The sequence below is a fragment of the Pelobates fuscus genome, chromosome 6, assembly GCF_036172605.1.
Source record: "Pelobates fuscus isolate aPelFus1 chromosome 6, aPelFus1.pri, whole genome shotgun sequence".
Taxonomy (NCBI): Eukaryota; Metazoa; Chordata; class Amphibia; order Anura; family Pelobatidae; genus Pelobates; species Pelobates fuscus.
This window is the reverse complement of record NC_086322.1, coordinates 260,936,305-260,955,372: the sequence shown is the minus strand read 5'-3', so window position 1 is coordinate 260,955,372 and position 19,068 is coordinate 260,936,305. Positions and strand designations below refer to the sequence as shown.

General features: G+C 38.2%; 2 protein-coding genes across 2 annotated transcripts in view; one reads left to right on the top strand and one right to left on the bottom strand.

Moving 5' to 3' along the window:
* USH1G (USH1 protein network component sans) overlaps positions 1–19,068 on the bottom strand; it is a 784,266-nt gene that overhangs the window by 676,282 nt on the left and 88,916 nt on the right. The gene's annotated exons all lie outside the window — the stretch shown is intronic.
* LOC134565777 (proton channel OTOP2-like) lies at positions 1,282–18,815 on the top strand. Its single transcript, XM_063425425.1, has 7 exons — positions 1,282–1,334; positions 10,777–11,149; positions 12,577–12,713; positions 13,939–13,997; positions 16,075–16,202; positions 16,880–17,748; positions 18,361–18,815. Exons 1-7 carry the CDS (start codon positions 1,302–1,304, stop codon positions 18,529–18,531), a joined length of 1,770 nt encoding a protein of 589 aa, XP_063281495.1. The 5' UTR covers positions 1,282–1,301; the 3' UTR covers positions 18,532–18,815.

Genomic DNA, 19,068 nt, shown 5'->3' with positions numbered 1-19,068 from the left:
AAAGGCTAATATTGGTGGAACATGATAAATACTTACACACATGGCATATTCTGATTTATTGAACCCTCCGCAGTATATTATGGACCCTAAATCACAGGTCAAATAGAGTCAGAGTGAAAAGTTTATAAGACTTTTTTATCACAAACTATAAATCAGCCATAACTACAGAGTATAAATATGAGAAAAGAGGAAACTCATCTTACAGCGATTGACCCACTCGTAGATACCCTGACCCACAGAATTCAGTAAAGGGCCAAAGATATATTGTGTTCAAATAAAACTGGAAAATAACGAAGATAGAGACATTTTCACATTTTAACCTGCAAGCAAAAGTCTACAGTCAAAAAGCAACTGATCCAGAGGTCCTCACTGGCCACTGTTGAGATTTGGAACAAGACATCATAAGTCCTTCCCAGAGGTTCCTTAACGAGGACAGGAAAGAACCTAAAGTGACATTTGGATACCAGATCATAAATCCAGTGAATCTATTCCAGACTTGCTCTGACTCTGGAACCTTGAAACAAAGGTACTGTATTCTAGAAATCTTAATTAGGGGCACATTGGTCCTGGAACACAAATGTGATACAAGCTTAAATTAATAATCAGGGCATTATGCTGTAGGGATAAATGGTTGGATGGATGGATGGATGGACGGATGGGTGGTTGGATGGAGGGAGTCAAAGAGGAATGGACAGACAGACAGACAGATATATAGAGACAGATTACATTAAAACAATTAATATAATCTATGGTGGAGATTTATTACAAAACATATACTAATTTAGTTGCTAAAAGCAATATGTTGAGAGACAGCCTTATGGTTGATATGGTGATTGCTCTTTATTTAATACTTTCCCCCAGAATAACACCTGCTTTAACTTTGATAAATCTTGTGTCTCTTATACAGTCCCAACCAGTATTTGCAGTATTTCTTCTTTGTGTTGGAGCTCTGCATGTAAATTTGGCTTTAAAAACAAAAGTTTAATAGCAAATATTGAGATTAGACTGATGGTTAAAATTTATCAAATGTATTCACTTTTTATGTATCTATTATTTGCTATCATTATTACAAATTAGAGTCAATGTTCCTTTTATTCAGCTTAGAGTCAGCTGCATTTTCACATGAAATCTTATCTCTCGAATGACATCATTGCATATTTTGTATTACTCATTCATTTAAGGTTTCGTAAAGCAAACATATTCCCTTTTTGTCAAACATAGACTGGTTATTAATATTTAAAGAATAAATGGTACAGATTTGTTTTAGGAGTTCAGAGCCCGTCTTTTCTCATAGTCTCTTTATGTTGAAGCGAGTGATCCAATTTGGTGTGATGGTATGTATTCTAAAAATTATAAACGCCTGGAATTAGGATTTTTGGGGAAGGAACAAGTAGACGACAATGCATGACATTTTTCTGTGGTCCTGATCATGTGAGTAAGGCTATCTAGCATTGCAAAACCTGAAAATGAAAATTTACAAAAGAGGTCGCAGACTGCAGCCAGCTCACGATATTATCTGGTAATCCAACACAGTTTTCTGGCATTGGTCTACAGGCAGCACATCAGCTATGCTCAGCTCACATCACACATAAATTCTAAAACAAATCGTAGTTTCACAATAATCTAATTTCGTCATGGGTTCTTTACACACATCAATATTTGTATGAATATCTGTGTATGAATAATAGTAATTGACAACATACATACACATAGTCCAGCCACATATTAGTATATGTATTAGTGTAGTATGTTATAGTATAGTATATTAGTGTGCAACAAGCTTCTTATATGTATCAGCCAGGAATAATTACTGCTACTCTTTATTTAATATTCTCTGCTTAGTGTATATACTGCAAAAAATGCCTTTAGAAATGTGCCTATTGCTTTGAATGTACAAACAGATTTTTTTTAAAATATCAAGCACCTTAAAGGACCACTATAGTGCCAGGAAAACAAACTTGTTTTCCTGGCTCTATAGGGTCTTTTGGGTCCCCCTCCACCCTCAGGGTCCCCCTCTAGGGGGAGGAAAGGGTTAAAAGCTTACCATTCTCCAGCGCTGGGCTTCCTCGGCGCTGTTGGACTCTCCTCCCTCTTCCGACGTCATCCGCCGAATGCGCATGTGCGGCAAGAGCCGCGCGAGCGCATATTCAATCAGTCCATAGGAAAGCATTTCTCAATGCTTTCCTATGGACGTCCAGCGTTTTCTCATTGTGATTTTCACAGTGAGAAGCGTGGAAGCGCCTCTAGCGGCTGTCAATGAGACAGCCACTAGAAGCTGGATTAACCCTATTGTAAACATAGCAGTTTCTCTGAAGTTTACAGCTGTAGGGTTAAACCCTAGATGGACCTGGCACCCAGGTCACTTCCTTAAAGTGGTCTCGGTGCCTATAGTGGTTCTTTAAGGACTTCTTGTGCACCTTTTCCCCATTGTAAATAGTCACATCATTTTAGTAATCTTAGCTTAGCTCAACTTAGAACTCGACTTAGCTCTCTATTTGAGCAAAGTCTGTCATTGGTTCAGAGAGATCCATTGACACTCTCTCAGCCAATGGACTTACTTTGCACTACAGGGGTTCAGCTCAAGGGAACAAATGGAAGTATCTAAGCAGGAGTTCTCTAAAGGATGTAGTGGAGGCAGGGAGTGGCACCTGGCAGGACTGTGGCATTAAGCCAGTCGTCCTAAAACAGTTTCAATGCTTTCATGGGGGAGGGAGGGTGCCAGGACATAGAGTGTTCCTTTCATAAAACTGCTAATTGCCTGTACATGATACATTATGTACACTACACATACTACACAATGCATGCATGTGGAGGCCTGTGCCTTTTTTAATTTCTTTGTGATTGCTCATATCTTGGGTCTCATACCAAAGTAAATGTTTACTCAGATTTATAAATAGCATTTCCTCCATTGAAGTTTATGGGAAAATCACTAATCATGAAGTAGAGTAATCCCTTCCTCTGCTAAGAGAATCCATTACTTTATATGCCCAAATAAGCCAAAAATTAATTGGTATGTGTGACAACATATGCAAGGTGGCAAGGGTTAAGGTCAAGCTTTTAAGGAGTCGCTCAGGGCTATGAGGTAAGTTAGGAGTCTCTGGGCAGATTTTTGATGTATCTGGGCAGAATTTAGAATCCCTAAATTGTGACTTGGAACTTAGGGCTAGCTAGGGATTGGCTGATGCTATGGTGCTTACCAAAATGGCAGGAAAGCAATTTCATAAACTTACTTTAGACCTGTGTGAGACATTTTGGAGAAAAGAGCTGTGTACTGTCAGGTTTGTATTCCTATTCCTGCACAATCGCATCTATGGCTCCCCTGTGGCGAGACCTGGTTCCAAAATTGTGCAGCTTCATCTCCGGAAGAATTGGAAGAGGGAGAGCCCAACGACACTGCTCCTGCCTGGGGATCAAGACAACAAATTAAGTAAGGGCTGCAAATTGAGAAGGAAGAAAGTGAGCAAATGTGCTATATGCCAGTGTGAAATCCGTGGTACTGGCAAGAACAGGGCAAATGTAAACATTGAAGGAGCTTCTTACCAGGTTTAAAAGTGGCAACATTCCAAAGACCAAAGAGGAAACCAACTAAGCCTGTGCTCCTCCACTAACTCTGGACAAGGGCTGGGTAGAGTGGAAAGCTTGACTGAAGACTTTATGATGAGGCTAAAGGACATCTCTGAGATAGACGGTAAGCTGCAGATGCTTGAGCGCCCACTATTGTAGGCAGAGCTTACAAAGCAGGTCCTGAGTATGTTGAAAATGAAAAGGAAATTATCTAGAATTTCTGTAGCGTTCTGAGCATCAAGACCACTTAATATTAATGAAATGGCCTTGGTATTGTGACCCTGCTACTTCACTCCTGCAATCTAAATTGTTGCCATTTTAGATATACAGCAAAATTCACATTGTGGGGTTAACCACCCCTCACTCACCCTGACAGCTACTAGGTTGTGCTTCCACCTCCAGAACCAAGTTAAACTCGGTTCTTGACAATTTATGTCCATGGGGTTGCCATCAGAGCGTGACAAATGTGATTGTTGTCAGGGGGCCAGTGGTCCTGGGAACCCAGGTGCCACATTGCCAGTGGAGGAACTTCCACTTTGGGAACTCATTGGGTGGCCCATTCACACAGAGCCACCTAATGCATACTGTTGAACATGGGGCCAAGTCAGGTACCAGGGCACTTTAACACTGTGACCAGGCCCCTGTAATATTATCCTGCTGGGACGATCACTTTTTCCCACATATAGAGTGCCCCCTGAGGAGGCACAGCACGGGCAGCAGCGGAGGGAGAGAGGTTAAAAAAAAGCTGCAGGAGACACACACATCAGCCTCAGCCAACAGCACCTCATCTGGAAGAAGATTTGGGACCAAGAATCCGCTCAGGGTGAATTCTTCAAAACATCAGAGCAGAGTGACTGTAAGTACTCTATTATCATTTTTTTGTTTTGTTTTTACATGTATTGTGCAATTGCTATCTATTATATATAATTTGTTATTAATTTAGAGTTCAAATATTGTTATGGGTTTTTAAAATTATATATATTTATTCAGTTTTTTACATTTATTACATTTTCATTTATTTATTTATTGCTTTAGCCTTTTTATACTAGTTTTTTTTTATATCTACACCTGCCTGTTTTGTTTCAATATATTGATCCAAACTGATATTTAAGGAATACTTTAAGCACTATAACCACTACAGCATGCTTTTTTTTCCTTGAAAAATATATATTTATTCTGTTTTCGTAAAAGTAAATTTAGATGATTTGATGAACATGCGGTGAATTTTCAAATTAGTTATTTTAACAAATCCAAAAGTAATTATATATTTCATAAACTCAATTGCCGTTATAACAAAGTGATCAATCAAGAGACAATTTAGCCAGGATTGTTTGTGTTTATTCTCCCTACTGAATACCAATTTCTTCAATAAAGTGTATGTGAAAATTGCTACTCAGTAATCATAGTAAACTCTTTGTCTGCTAAGAGAATGCAGCCTATATTGTCTAAGCCAGGGATCGTATCCAATGGCTTTGATTTAGCAATTTTAGAGGCCCACAAATGCCAATAATAAAATCAGGGCATCTAGCCCAAAGCAGGGCCAATAAGAACCTAAGATGACCACCACTGCCCTGAACTTTAGAAGCATCACTTGCCACGGTAGGCACCTGCATACCCACATGGCAAGTGTCTACTCTGCCAAAATATTATATGGTGGGTGAACGGGTGGTGAAGGAGCTATGTACTTTCTGTGCTCCTCCTGTACAGCTCCATTGTGCTCCCTGTAGTGTTTCGCCAACTGGGATATACCGTCATCATAGCACCAGCACCACTACAGGACGCGACGTGGAGTTCAACAGAGTTCAGCCCCACTGAATCCCAGCTAGATGAATCACTCCAGCTCTTAAAAATCAATATAAAGTGTGTATTTGTGTTTAGTACATAGCTTCCTTATTTGGTATCTTTAAAAAATTTTTGGTCTTTTAACCGTTTGGTAGATAACTCCATTAATTGGTAACCCTTACATGGGAATGCCATATTTAAGGATACCAAATTATGTGATTTTTTTTTTTTTTTTAGCAGATAGCTCCCTTAATTGGAATTCTTAAACATGGCAATACCACACAAGAATAACAAATGTGGGGGTTATCTACTAAACAACTGAAAGATCAAAATAACAAAATATATATATTTTCTAATTTTGATCATTTAACTTTAGTACCTATTCTACTTTGGTTTCCTTAAATATGCAAATTCTACATAAGTATATCAAATAAGTATTATCATGTTGTTGTTTTTTAGCTAGATAAAGGCAGACGTCCATCCATTTACGTCCCTATGTGGAAAAAGGTCGTTGACCCTTGGTTTAATCTCTCAAATCTTATCTAATGTAAATTCCTTACATACTGATAAGAAACATCAGGCTAGGGTTATAAGTCTATTACTATCGTCTGATAAATCACAGATAATGTAAATATATATATTTTTTAATCTTGTTTGGACTGATTTTCTAGAATAAGCCCTTTTCACTTGAATTTATATAACTTTTTTTTTACATGTCAATTCAAGAAAAAAAAAGTGCTTAAAGTGTCTGAATTATCGTTTTCTCCAAGTTCACATATGCTTTGATATATGGTAGCACTTTTTACACTCTGCGAAAATGTTTATTTGCAAAGTGAGAAAATGCTGACCTTGGTGACATTGACACTGTTGGTGTTGCAGCAATTTTTACACTCTGGTAAGAAAGGTTAAGAAAAGGTTTGTTGTAAAATAATGCCACAAAGGTAAGCAAACAAAAAAAAAAGAATATATATTTTTGCACTACATCCGAGATGTTAAAAGCTTTTATAATTAACAATGAGCCAGCTCAGACTTGGGGTAATGGGAGTGGTAGTGCTAAAAAAATAATAATAATAAAATATATATATATATTATTATTATTTTTTTTACTTTTTTTATCAACAAGTTTAGTTAAAAATGAGGCTCTACCATGACAGTGCTTTCCTCTTGTAAAATAAATAATTTGGAAGATTTATGTAGATTTTCTACCACTTCTCCCCTCAGCTAAATAATTTTACAGATCTGATAATGAACAAGAGAATGAAAAATGCAGAGTGATTCCTCAATCGTGAAATAATTGGCTAATAGCCTTCTGAATATTTTCAGCGGTCATAAGTGAGACGTCCTAATATATTCAGTTCAGGGGTGCCCAAAAGGTAGATCCCCAGATGTTTTAAAACTACAGCTTCCAGGATGCTTTGTCATTCTAAAGGCATGCAAAGCATCATGGGAGTTGTAGTTCTACCACATCTGTGGATCTACCTTTTGGGCACCCCTGATGTAGTTATTTCATCACTTGGAATTAATTCTGGAGGCTTATAAGACAATTGGTGGTATTACTTGGTTCTGTTCATTCTTCTTTAAACTGAGGAATGAAAGACAGTGGCACTGGTTAAATGTAATGCTTGCTCAAAGGCTTCTTAGTAAAAGCCAAACTATGGTGGAAGTATTGGCCACTGTTGGAAATATGAAAAAGAACATGTGTTGGACTTTTAATAATGAGGGACAATGCAAATGCCTAATTCCTATAAACTTATACGTGATGTTCATATTGCCATGGGTGACATTCTGCTTTTCGCTGTTTTAAGCGACTCGCAGCGGTTGCTAGCTGAGGGTGAAAACAGGGTGTTAAAAGTGTCAACTCCAGTTCAGGTGCAAACATGCCTGCCTTACCTGCAGCTGTATCCCTACAGACAGATGGCTTACTTTTTATTCCAAATGTTTTAGTATACCCAGTTTTAATGGATCTGGTTGTGCTATGGTTAAGAATGTGTCCTCTGGTTTTAAGAGTCAAGCTCAATTCTCAAGCTTGTGCAAATTGCAGGAGTTTGTGTTAGGGAGAATTGAAGTCTCTTTTGACTGTCCCCTTTAAGAATTTTCATTTGTCCTCGTTTGGTTTGATTCCAAAAAAGGAGCTGGGTTCCTTTGGGCTTATACGTCATCTCTCCTATCCTGCTAGTGCTTCCTTAAATTTCATAAGGATGAATGTTCAGTTTCTTGATCATGAGCTGCCTTGGATATGTTACTATAGAGTTGGAGTGCTTACATCAAAAGTGGACATTGAGTCAGTTTGTAGACTAGTGTCGGTACATCCAACTGCTTTCAATTCCCTTATCTTATCTTTTTGAAGCCTTTCCTTTTTTATTTTTGGATTGGACTGTAAATTTGGAATCTGGTTGCTCACATTAGATTATTCCTTATTTACGCGTTCAAGTTCAGAAGACTAATCTTTGGGGCTACTGTCCTTGTTTTGCAAACTAGTAGAGTGGTTTAGTGTCCCACTGGAGCAATAAAAGACCAGTAGGTCCAGTAGCTTGCAAATTTGAAGAAAGAAAAGAAAATTTTGCTTTGTAAGAGCAGGTATGGATAATGGTCTCAGGGTCTGGAAATGCTTTTTTAGCACACAATCAGATTTTCAAAACAACAATTGCTTGGAGCTATTTGCTGATGCTGCTGGTTCTGTTAGTTCCCTGAGGCAAAGGATGGTCTTTTGTCTCATGACCAGATGAATGGTCTGAGCAAGATTTAACTAAAAATTTGACACTGTTAGAGCTTTTTCTTGTAATCGCTTTATTGATTTGGGCTGTATTGATTTTGACAGTATTGATCTGGGGTGTTGAGCTGCAAAATGTTTGGAACTAAATTTTGTTCCACTCTGACAATGAGTCAGGTGCAGGTGATTCATTCAATGCAATCTAAGAGTATTTTTGTTATTAATCTTTGAATTAATTCGTTTTTTTCTTTGTTTGAAGTTCAACATTTTGTTATGAGCTATGTATATTCCTAGTATCATTCAAGATTTACCAGAATGCCTATGTCAATTAATTAGGGACAAGCCAGGCAGCTGCTCATGAAAGCACCAACATTTTATGTTGCTTGAGCTTTGTGGTATCTTTTTCACAAGAGATTGAGAGTAGATTCAAGCTTTTGTTATTGTTTTTATTAAAGGAACACAATGGAGGTAGGAATACAAACATGTATTCTCAACACTATTGTGCCCTTCTAACTACTTAGATGACCCACTGCTTCTAAAATAATACAGTAGTTTTATTAACATGTGTTTCCCTCAAGACTGATGATCTCAGCAAATCCACTGCTTTCCCACAGTAAGCCATTGGAAGGCTAGTGAGCATGCACAGCAAAATGCCTTGCCAATCTATGAGGTCATATGCTTGAGCTAGCCAAATTTTACTCAGCTATTAGGACAGAAAAGCCACTAATGGCATTTAAACCCTGTAATGTAGACATTACTGCAGAACAATGTTTTACATTGCAGGGTTAAAAGGGGAAGGGGGTATATGGCACCCAGACCACATCATTGAGAAGAAGTGGTCTGGCTGCCTATAGTATCCCTTTAAGAAACACTTAAGTAAGAATGCCATACCCATTGTACAGCGTTACGAAATTTGCTGGCGCTATATAATAATAATAATAATAATAATAATAATAATATCCAGTAGACTATCTGGTATTGCCTATTTTTGTGGTTTCTGATCATTTTGTAATAACGCAGCAATTAACCTATCCCACCTATCCCCTTAACCTATACCTATCCCCTTCTGTGTGATTTAGTTGAGGTTTTAAATATTAGCTATTTCTCACAGTTTGGGTTTTTATGATTATTGCAGTCTTTTTTTTAGCTTTCTTGGTGACTTTTAGGATAAGTGAATTTTTGTAGGAAAAGTGAGTTTTTTTTTTAGCGAGTTCAATGCTTCTATTCCTTTGTTTAAGGATGTGTTGGTAGACTGGGAGAGTTTTTGTTTTTCCTCATTCTTTTGTTTAATGATGTCTTGGTAGACTGGGAGAGTGTTTTCTATATTACTTTGTTTTTCAAAAAACTGATAAGATTGAAAAAGATAATCGGATCCATTTCTTTCATGTTAGTAGGGGCATGGTATGTCTTGTGACAGCTACGTCTGCGCATCTAGATGTCCGCCCTTCAGTTCAAGGTTCTTTTTTAGTGCATAAGTCGAGTTTGTCATTAACTAGGTTTCTGTTTCCAAGGGTTTTACTGCTGTGTCTGGAGCACTTGGGCCTCAGATGGAAATTGTCTTCTCACTCCTCATACTCCACACAGATGCTGCTACAGAAGGGACTAGAGTTGGCTTTGATGAGGAATGCATTTAACGGATTGGGAAATGGAGAAAAATGTTTTAAACGTTGTGTAAGACCAAATATCTTGTGATGTCTATGCTCTAACATTATTTTTTCCTTAGGTTCCATTAGGACGATTTGGGTTTTAGGTCACTCTTTTGTGAAGAGAGACATGCAGCGAGCTGATGAAAGGGTTTGTGGATCCACTCTCAGCTTCAATTTGTCATCTTATGGAAGGGATTAGGAGGTCTGAAATGACAGCTATTTGTTAGGAATGTATTTGCTTTTTTAAGTATAAATTGTTTTTATACAAGAATAATTACCACTGTTTTTGCCCAGGCTAAAAGGATAATAATGTGTCTGTTGTTATTGGGGGGATTCTTTATTTTTGATTATTTAGTTATTATTGCCTACCATGCATATATTTATCGCCAGAGGTGATAAATCCATGCATGTTGGCAGGAGTTAGCAGGAGTTAATGTCAAGGGTTCCGACCTTATGTGAGGTCTGTGAGGCATGTTAGAAACATTTAGAAATACAATTTAGAATCCCTGCCTTGTGATTGGGGACTTAGAGCCATAACATATACATTTGCTGATGGCACGGCGCAATCTGGAATGGAAGGAAAGTGATTATATAAATCGGGCTTACCTCTGTCTTTTTTGGGCTGTTTTGAAGAAAAGAAGAGAGCTGTGGTGTTTGGACACCAACCCTGTTTTGTTAATTTGTTATTTTGTTGTATTTCTTCTTTTCCCATCCTTGATGGTAAAGTATAAAGGCTTGTTGGTTATTTAATTTTTTGAAATAGGCCTGACTGGCTAAGAAAAGAATATCCCAATATGCAATTGTTGTGATTTATTTGATTTTATGGATAAGTATAAAATGTTTTGTATACCACACTTACAAAAAATAAATGTCACGGCCTTTGCCCAAAAGAAAAGATGAATAATGTGTCTGTCGTTATTGTGTCGGCTATTTATTTATTTATGGTTGCCAAACTATAATTGCCTACCGTATGTTTTAAACCAGAAGAAAATCACCATAGGGTTTGAGGAGAGTCACTAGCAGAAAGTATTGTACAAAAAAACAAAGATTAAAATATTAATTTTTCTTTTCCAGAAGCTGAATATGGGAGATCAGCAAACTGAGAGTCACATTCCTACTGTAACCCACAAAGAAGGTCCAGACTCCAAATTCGAAAAAACTAGCCTAAATGCTCTGTCCACCAATTCGAGTGAAACAGCAGACTGGAAGAAAGGTGGACGTCTCATGTCGGGCCTGATTGGAATACATATAGTTTTGCTTGGATGTGCGTTAGTTAGCAGTGGTGCTTTTTATGAGGTGGCAGTGGTGGAGCGAGAAGTCCTTTCTTATCTCAGTGTCCTTATGTGCCTCACTGGCTGCTGGATGGTCACTTATCTCTTGTGGACGGCAAGATACAATAACGGCATCATTCCAAAAGACTCACATGCTGGACCAATTTGGCTGAGAGGTAAGATAACAAACAAAAAGGTTTAAACAATGTAGAGTAAAAATTACACAGTAAAAATTACCTCTACTGGCATGACTAGAACAATACACAATGTAAGAGATGTCATGGGTGAGGTTCCAGAAGAGTTAGATAACGTCTTAATGAAGCACACATGCAAAAGGTTTTAGCTGTAAATGAGGCAAGACATATACCCCCCACTTCCATTACCATTTAAACAGCAGGTTTTCATAGGTCGATGCAAATCTTACATTAACCCAAAGCAGTGCACTGGTGACCTGCCTACACAACCACTTACATGAATGAAAATGTAAAATGATCGATAAAATAATGCTTATATTTATTGGTACCTCCAACAAAATCAGTGTTGAAACATTAAAAAAACATGCAGTACAACAAAGATTAATCCACACAAACCTTTAGTAAGTAGCAGGGAGAGGCAACTGACACGGACTCTTAAACATACTAGAAGAACTTTACTATAGTTTTACAGCTTCAAAAGATTGTGTGTGTTGATTTTGTCTTGCTTATGTATAATTAGTGTACATTGTTTTTGTCAAGGTTACAATACATAGTTGTAACAGTAAGATTGCATGTATAGATAACAGCTGATACTGACATGATTAGTCACCTTAAGAGAGTTTGAAGGTTCTGAATCAATCTCTAGGAATAATATACTGAAGGTTGGCAAGCTTATGGGGACCCTATGCTTGTGGGACCCCCAGGTAACTGCCCAGCGTGCCCATGCATTAAGACAGCCCTGCATTAACTATGAAGAATCTAAATACATACATCGATGCAAATAATGATGAGCAAGATAAAGGTTTGATTTAGAAGGTTTCAGGCTGCTTAATAGACCATAAGATACTTATCACCACATTACTTCATACATTTGCCCCTGCTTTGTCATACAGGGTTATTTACTAAGGTGAGAATTAAAGGACCACTATAGGCACCCTGACCACTGCAGCTTAATGAAGTGGTCTGGGTGCCAGGTCCAGCTAGGTTTAACCTTTTTTGCTGTAAACATAGCAGTTTCATAGAAACCTATGGTGCACCTATGGTGCATGCATTGCCGCGCATGCGCATTCAGCCGATGACGGAAGAAGAGGGAGGAGAGTCCCCAGGGCCGAGGGAGCCTGGCGCTGGAAAAAAGGTAAGGGATTAACCCCTTCCTCTCCCTTCAGCGCTACGGGAGTGGGACCCTGAGGGTGGGGGCACCCTCAGGGCACTATAGTGCCAGGAAAGCGTGTATGTTTTCCTGGCACTATAGTGGTCCTTTAAAGTACATTCCAAGTGAAATTCAAATTCAAGGCTGATTAGCTGAACTAATTAGTTTACTTAGAGATTTTTTTTTCTTCTTGTCTCAATAATAATTTAAGTGCTACCATGCATAATCATTTCCTTATGTTTTCTGCGTTCTTCAACAGGGGGTTTGGTTCTATTTGGTGTCTGCACATTGGTTCTTGATGTCCTGAAGATTGGAAAATCAGTTACACTGAGTCACTGTGAGTCTCCACTCAAAATTGTTCACCCGGTTATTCAAGGCCTCTTTGTAGTGATGCAGGTAAGTAAACTCAAATACAGAGAGATTTAAGTAAAAAAATAGGGACACTTGAGGGGTATGGCAAAAACTTAAAATTACATTGAAAAGGTTACTTTCCTTTCTCCAAGCACCATGACCACTTCAGTGATTTGATTTGATTTGGTATGGTGTCCACTGCAGTGCTTTGCAATGAAACTTTGCACGTACGGAGTCTAACCCCTTTGCTTCCTGAGATGTAACTCTGCATCCGGCAGCCCTATTGGAGTGTCACCAATCAGCCAAAGACTGTCAATTCTTTGCCCAGGGAATACCCAGACAAGGGGGCAAAACCACTGCTTAACTGTATGACACATTACTTGGGAACAGAGCTGGCTTAGTAACCACTGCAGTGGGCTATGGTTGTTTTGAAGCTTAAAGTAACCCTTTAATAATGGTGGCTATTTTAGACACATCAACTTTTATTTATTTATTTATAAAATATTTTACCAGGAAGGATACAATAAGATTTCTCTAGTTTTCAAGTATGTCCTGGGTATTACTAGCAGCTTGCTGGTAAAGCACAGAAACAGACATCTGAGCATGCACACTTCACCTTGTGTGAAGTACTCCAGTGGCTGACTGGTAAAATGTTACTCAGTTGGAAGGAAACTTTTTTGAGCTTGTGACAGCCAAGTAGGGTTAGAAACCAGAAGCTAGTCACAAAGTAGTGGTTAGTGTCTCCCATAGACAATGATTGGAGCCATTAGTCTCTGTTGCTACTTGTGACATTTTGCCATTGGAAACTAGGCAGTATTTACTAGTAGTGGTGACAGGCACATTAACCCCTTAAGGACCAAAATTCTGGAATAAAAGGGAATCATGACATGTCGCACATGTCATGTGTCCTTAAGGGGTTAAGGGGTTAACAAGCAGCAACTGTTTTTTTTTTTTTGTTTTTTTGTTTTTTTTTAAAAGTAGCAACGAGATTATAAGCAATCTCTCTGTACAGGGACACAGTAACAGGGACCACCTTTTACCATAACATATAAAATGGCTGTAGGTTCTTAAGGTTATTATAGTGTCCCTGTAAGTCTGCCTTCTGATCTTTTTGTCCTTTTCCTCTGTTATTTGAATTCTACACATTCATCCCTTTTCCATTTTTCTTTTTGATATCTCTATTTTTCACTCCTGCCTTCCACCAGTTCTCTCACACCCACTGTGGATTATGTCTCAATGAAGTGTTTAAAATTCCTTGTTCTTATCACAGACATACTTTCTGTGGGTATCGAGTCAAGACTGCATACAGATTCACATGAATTTGACCAGGTAGGAATATACTGAATATACTGTGATACTGTGTATATGTATGTAAAAGTTAATCTAGCATGCTTTGCATTATCTTTCTTTTTTTTTTTTTTTACCAAAAATGAACAGCTTCATTACTGCTACACAATGGATAACTTATATAAGCTTTTGCATTCCTAAGCTAAACCTGATAGCATTCTTGTAACCCCATTATATAATTAGACTAAAATCCCATCTATCCGGCAAGCATTGGGGTAATCAGTGTTATAGTACAGCAAATAATCAAAAAGTCTGCATCATAATGAATATCAAACTCTCCTACATAAACCATATTTTATAAATTTTGCAGTGGGACAAAATGCTTACATTATAAGCACCTGATTAAGGGTTTATATGATGTGTACTTTAGTATTCACATGAAAAGGCATGAACAAACTGTTTGGCAAACTAATAAATGAGGCACAGCTTTATTAGTGTTTTTTAATTAATTAAACTATTTCTCATTTATAGTAAATAATTACAGATTTAAACAACAAATGATAGGGTGATGGTGACAGGGAGCACCTACAAGAAGAATAGTGCAGATTGTTTTCCCCCAGAAATCTTTTGTTGAAGGAGTTTGCGAAATCCATTATGAGAATCTTAGATAACAAAAAGTCCAATTCAAATTTAAAAAGTCCAATTAAAAACCTAATTGCAGAGGCGTAACTAGAAATCACAAGGTTCTGGTGTGAAAATGGCTCCCCCCACCACAACCCCTCCATGTGTCATTGCCTCCATCCCAGTCCCCCTATGTGTGTTATCCCCTCCGTTCCAACTCCTCCATGTCTGTCATTCCCTCTGTCCCAGCCCCTCCATGTGTTTTATTCCCTCCATCCCAGCCCCCCACATGTGTCATTCCCTCTGTCCCAGCCCCTCCATGTGTGTCATTCCCTCCATCGCAGCCCCTTCAGTTGTGTCATTCTCTCCCCACTACTGTAAAGTAACTAGTGTCAGTTTCTGTGTGTGTGCACATGGGATGCATTGTTTGTTTGTGTGTGTGTAAAGGACGCATTGTGTGTTTCTGTGTGTGTAAGGGATGCATTGTGCGTAAGGGATGCATATTGTGTATGTGTGTGCGCAGTGTGTGCATTGTGAGTGTGTAGGGATGCATTGTGTGAGTGTATGTAGGGATGCATTGTGCGTGTAGGGATGCAGTGTGTGTGTGTTTGTAGGGATGTTGTGTGTGTGTGTGTGTGTGTGTGTAGGGATGCAGTGTGTGTGTGGGCATGCATTGTATGTGTGTGTGTATGTGTAAGGATGCATTGTTTGTGTGGGGAGGTTTGGGGGGTGTAGTGTATGTGTAGGGATGCATTGTGTGTGTGTAGGCATGCATTGTATGTGTGTGTATGTGTGTAAGGATGCATTGTTTGTGTGGGGAGGTTTGGGGGTGTAGTGTATGTGTAGGGATGCAGTGTGTCTGTGCGTGTGTAGGGATGCATTGTGTGTGTGAGAGCATGTTTGCTGGGTAAAATAGGGGCAATGGAGGTTGAGATGAGAGAAACTATTTTTAATCTATTTTTTTTATGTCATTTTTCTAAATAGTATATCCGTCCCCCTCCCCCTCCCTGTTTCCTACCAACATATTCTCTGATGGTCCAGTGGGACTGCAGAGGCTCTCTGCCTTTACCTTTGCCGGGTGAAGGCTCTTCCCGCTAGTCCTGGCATCACGTTGAATCAAGCATTGCCGTGGTTACCACGTCAATGCTGGGAAGCCAGGATTCGGTCAGCAGAGATCTCCCTGACTGTGTGCATGTCTGTGTGCATGTAAGGGGCCCGGGTTCACAGGCCCCATAGATGACCCCTTACAAGTGAAGTAGTTGTACCCCCAAATGGCCCACCGTCGGTACGCCACTGCCTCACTGGTATCTGTCTTAACTGGCTATGTAGATTAAAGTTCTCTAAGCAGAAATAAAATAGTGATGAAAGAAAATCATAATCATCATAAACAACTACTCTCAGAAGTTACTTTCCTTTTACAATTAGTAATTATATCATTGTCCACACTCTGTATGATCATCAGACAAATTACATTCATTATGAACATGTTTATGTCTAGATGTGGTCTCATGTTGACACTCAGTACTAACCTGATTATATGGATGGCCGCTGTGACAGATGAATCCATGCATCAATCAGTCCATGAAGAGTCCCCAGTGGTCAATGATACACAGGGTGGTCACAGAGGTAAGACAACCTCTGCACATCTATTGCTAAAAGATAATATTTCAGCCAAACACCAGAGATCAAATTAAATCTAACTGGCCAGGAAGAAAACAACATTGATTATTGTCAACTAAATAGAAGTAGTTAAATAGAAGTAGTTGATGGAATGTAAGACAGTAGAAACTTGAGTGATATGTCATTCGAAAAAGAATGCAAAATAATCCATCATGGGTGAAGAGGTGTACAAAGAAGATATAATGTTGTCGCTGATAACTATCAATGTTACCTGAATACAATAGTGATATTAAAATAGCGATAGTAAAAATATGTTCCTCATAACAAGAACATTGTATTAGAGCCTACGTATGTATGTCTGTCCATCTATCAGTCTGTCCATATACCGTCTGTCTTTCTGTCTATATACCCATCTTTCTGTCTATATGTATGTCTGTCTATCTGGCATATAACAGGCAAGTCATACTATAGTATATAAATATTTATTAGTCTTAGTCCACAAACTATGTGTATAAGCTGTCTCCATGTACCAAGCTGTATTTGTGTACCGCAAGATATCAGCAGCTCCAAAATATATGTATTTTATGAACACTGAGAAACCATTTTGACATGTTTTAGACCTGTTATTAGAAGTTCAGTACTAGTAGCTTACATGTTCATCTGACTTTTTTTTTCTGTTGCAGCTGGTGGAGGATCATCTGGCTGTGACTGCGTAACGGAAATATGTAAATCTTTCGAGACTGGGTATTATTATCTATACCCATTTAATATTGAATACAGCCTTTTTGCATCAGCCATGGCATATGTGATGTGGAAGAATGTAGGACGTGTTTTGATGAATCATCATTCACACCAAACACAACATTCCTTTAACGTAAAAAAACACATTATGGGACTTGTCTTTGGGATTGTGCTGCTTGTAACTGGTCTAGGTGTCTTCATTGTCTATGAGATTGAAGTAAATTCAGAGGAAACTAAATCACAAGCACTCATTATGTTCTACATATTCAACATAGTAGCACTCAGCCTAATGTCAGCAAGTTCCCTTGTGGCTTTAATTATCTACAGGCTTGATAAAAGAGACATGGATGGCCACAAAAACCCCACTCGAGCCCTGGACGTTACCTTGCTCATTGGGGCTGCTCTTGGACAAATTTGTATATCATATTACTCTATAATAGCCATTATTGCCACTTCTCCTGGGAATGAACTTGAAAGCATGAATCTGGTGTACGCTCTTCTTATGATTGTACAGCTCACCCTGCAAAATGTTTTCATTATAGAGGGTTTACACAGAAAGCCTATAGATGATAACTTTCATATGCATCATGCTTCTGAGGCTATCCACGACAAGAATCCCCACAGGGAAGTCTACAGTAACCCGATGGCTATTCATTCCATAGACAATCATTCTGGGCCTGGTCATGTGAATGAGCTAGATGCCAATCATCATGAGTCGAACCACCACTCCACTCTACGAGATGTACATAATGGTTGGAAAAGTAAATTCCTGAGGGAGATCTCTTTGTTCCTGCTTCTTTCTAACATAATTGTGAGTTGTTAACATCCATATGGAAAGGGGTGCATTTGTCCTATTAGCACTCTGTCATTACTAATTTAGGTCTCAGTACGTGTGTGTTTTAGACCTTCACGGATCTTAGAATGGTATGCATTATCTCCTTTAGCGTGTAGCTAGATTAGTGCTCTCTCTTGGCAACAATGGTCATTCTGCTATTCACAATTTAGTTGTAACATATTTGACCTTTTCTGTTACAAAAATAGATTACCTTTTCTATTTATCAGTACCAGCAGCTTGTCTTTATACATAGTAAGTTTTAGTAGGTGCTATGCAAATAAACAAAAACATAATGTAAAAGGTAGAACTAAAAGAATTGGCCGGTCCTATCGGCAACAAAGATGCAGCTGGTCAGGTTTTATCCTGTCCAGCTACTCATAGATGTGGCAATGATAGGAAGAAGAGTTATTTACTAAAGCAATGTAAGAAACAGACATCTATAAAATGACTTTAAATGCAAAGATATATATATATATATATATATATAAATACATATGTATATATTTGATTCTTTCTATCACCGTTTGTCTCAACATAAGATTTTGAGTGTTATAAGATTCTCAGTGTTTTTTCTTCTTCCTCTCCTAGTTCTGGATCATGCCAGCCTTCGGTGCTCGACCTCAGTTTGATAATGGCCTGGAGTTGAATTTTTATGGCTACCCGATGTGGGTCGCCATTGTCAACATTGGACTTCCTTTTGGCATCTTCTATAGGATGCATTCAGTTGCTAGCCTTCTAGAAGTCTGTGTCATGTCCTAAAAAGGTTGATACAAAAGATTTGAACATCACCATCTATTAAACTGTTTCAAGCTATGGAAGATTAATGTTCTAAATTGTGTCCATTTCCGCTTGGAAAGACATTGTAACTCGAAGACCAACTGTCAGTCTGTCTCATCTAAACTTTTTGAAAAAATAAGAGTGTCTTTAATTCCAGACAAATACATACCCTGTAAATTGGAACATTGCTCTTTCTGTACATACCTTCATGTATATAGCATTGTCTTGCAAGATGTTTTATTTAATCTTAATGATGTAGTAATATATAAGAGAATCTGAATAAAAATGATATCTTATTGATATAATACATTTTACTTATGTTTGGAATCCTTTGATGGAAAAACTAAAATAATTTTTAGTTAGAAATCTCCATATTAGTACATACATCTAATGCCATTTTTGTTAGGCCACTGCATAACCGCTTTATTTCAGTATGTATCCACAATATAGTACTGCATGGAATGAACACAGCAAGCATTATGACGCATAATAAGGAAACATTTTCAGGAGATATTTTTT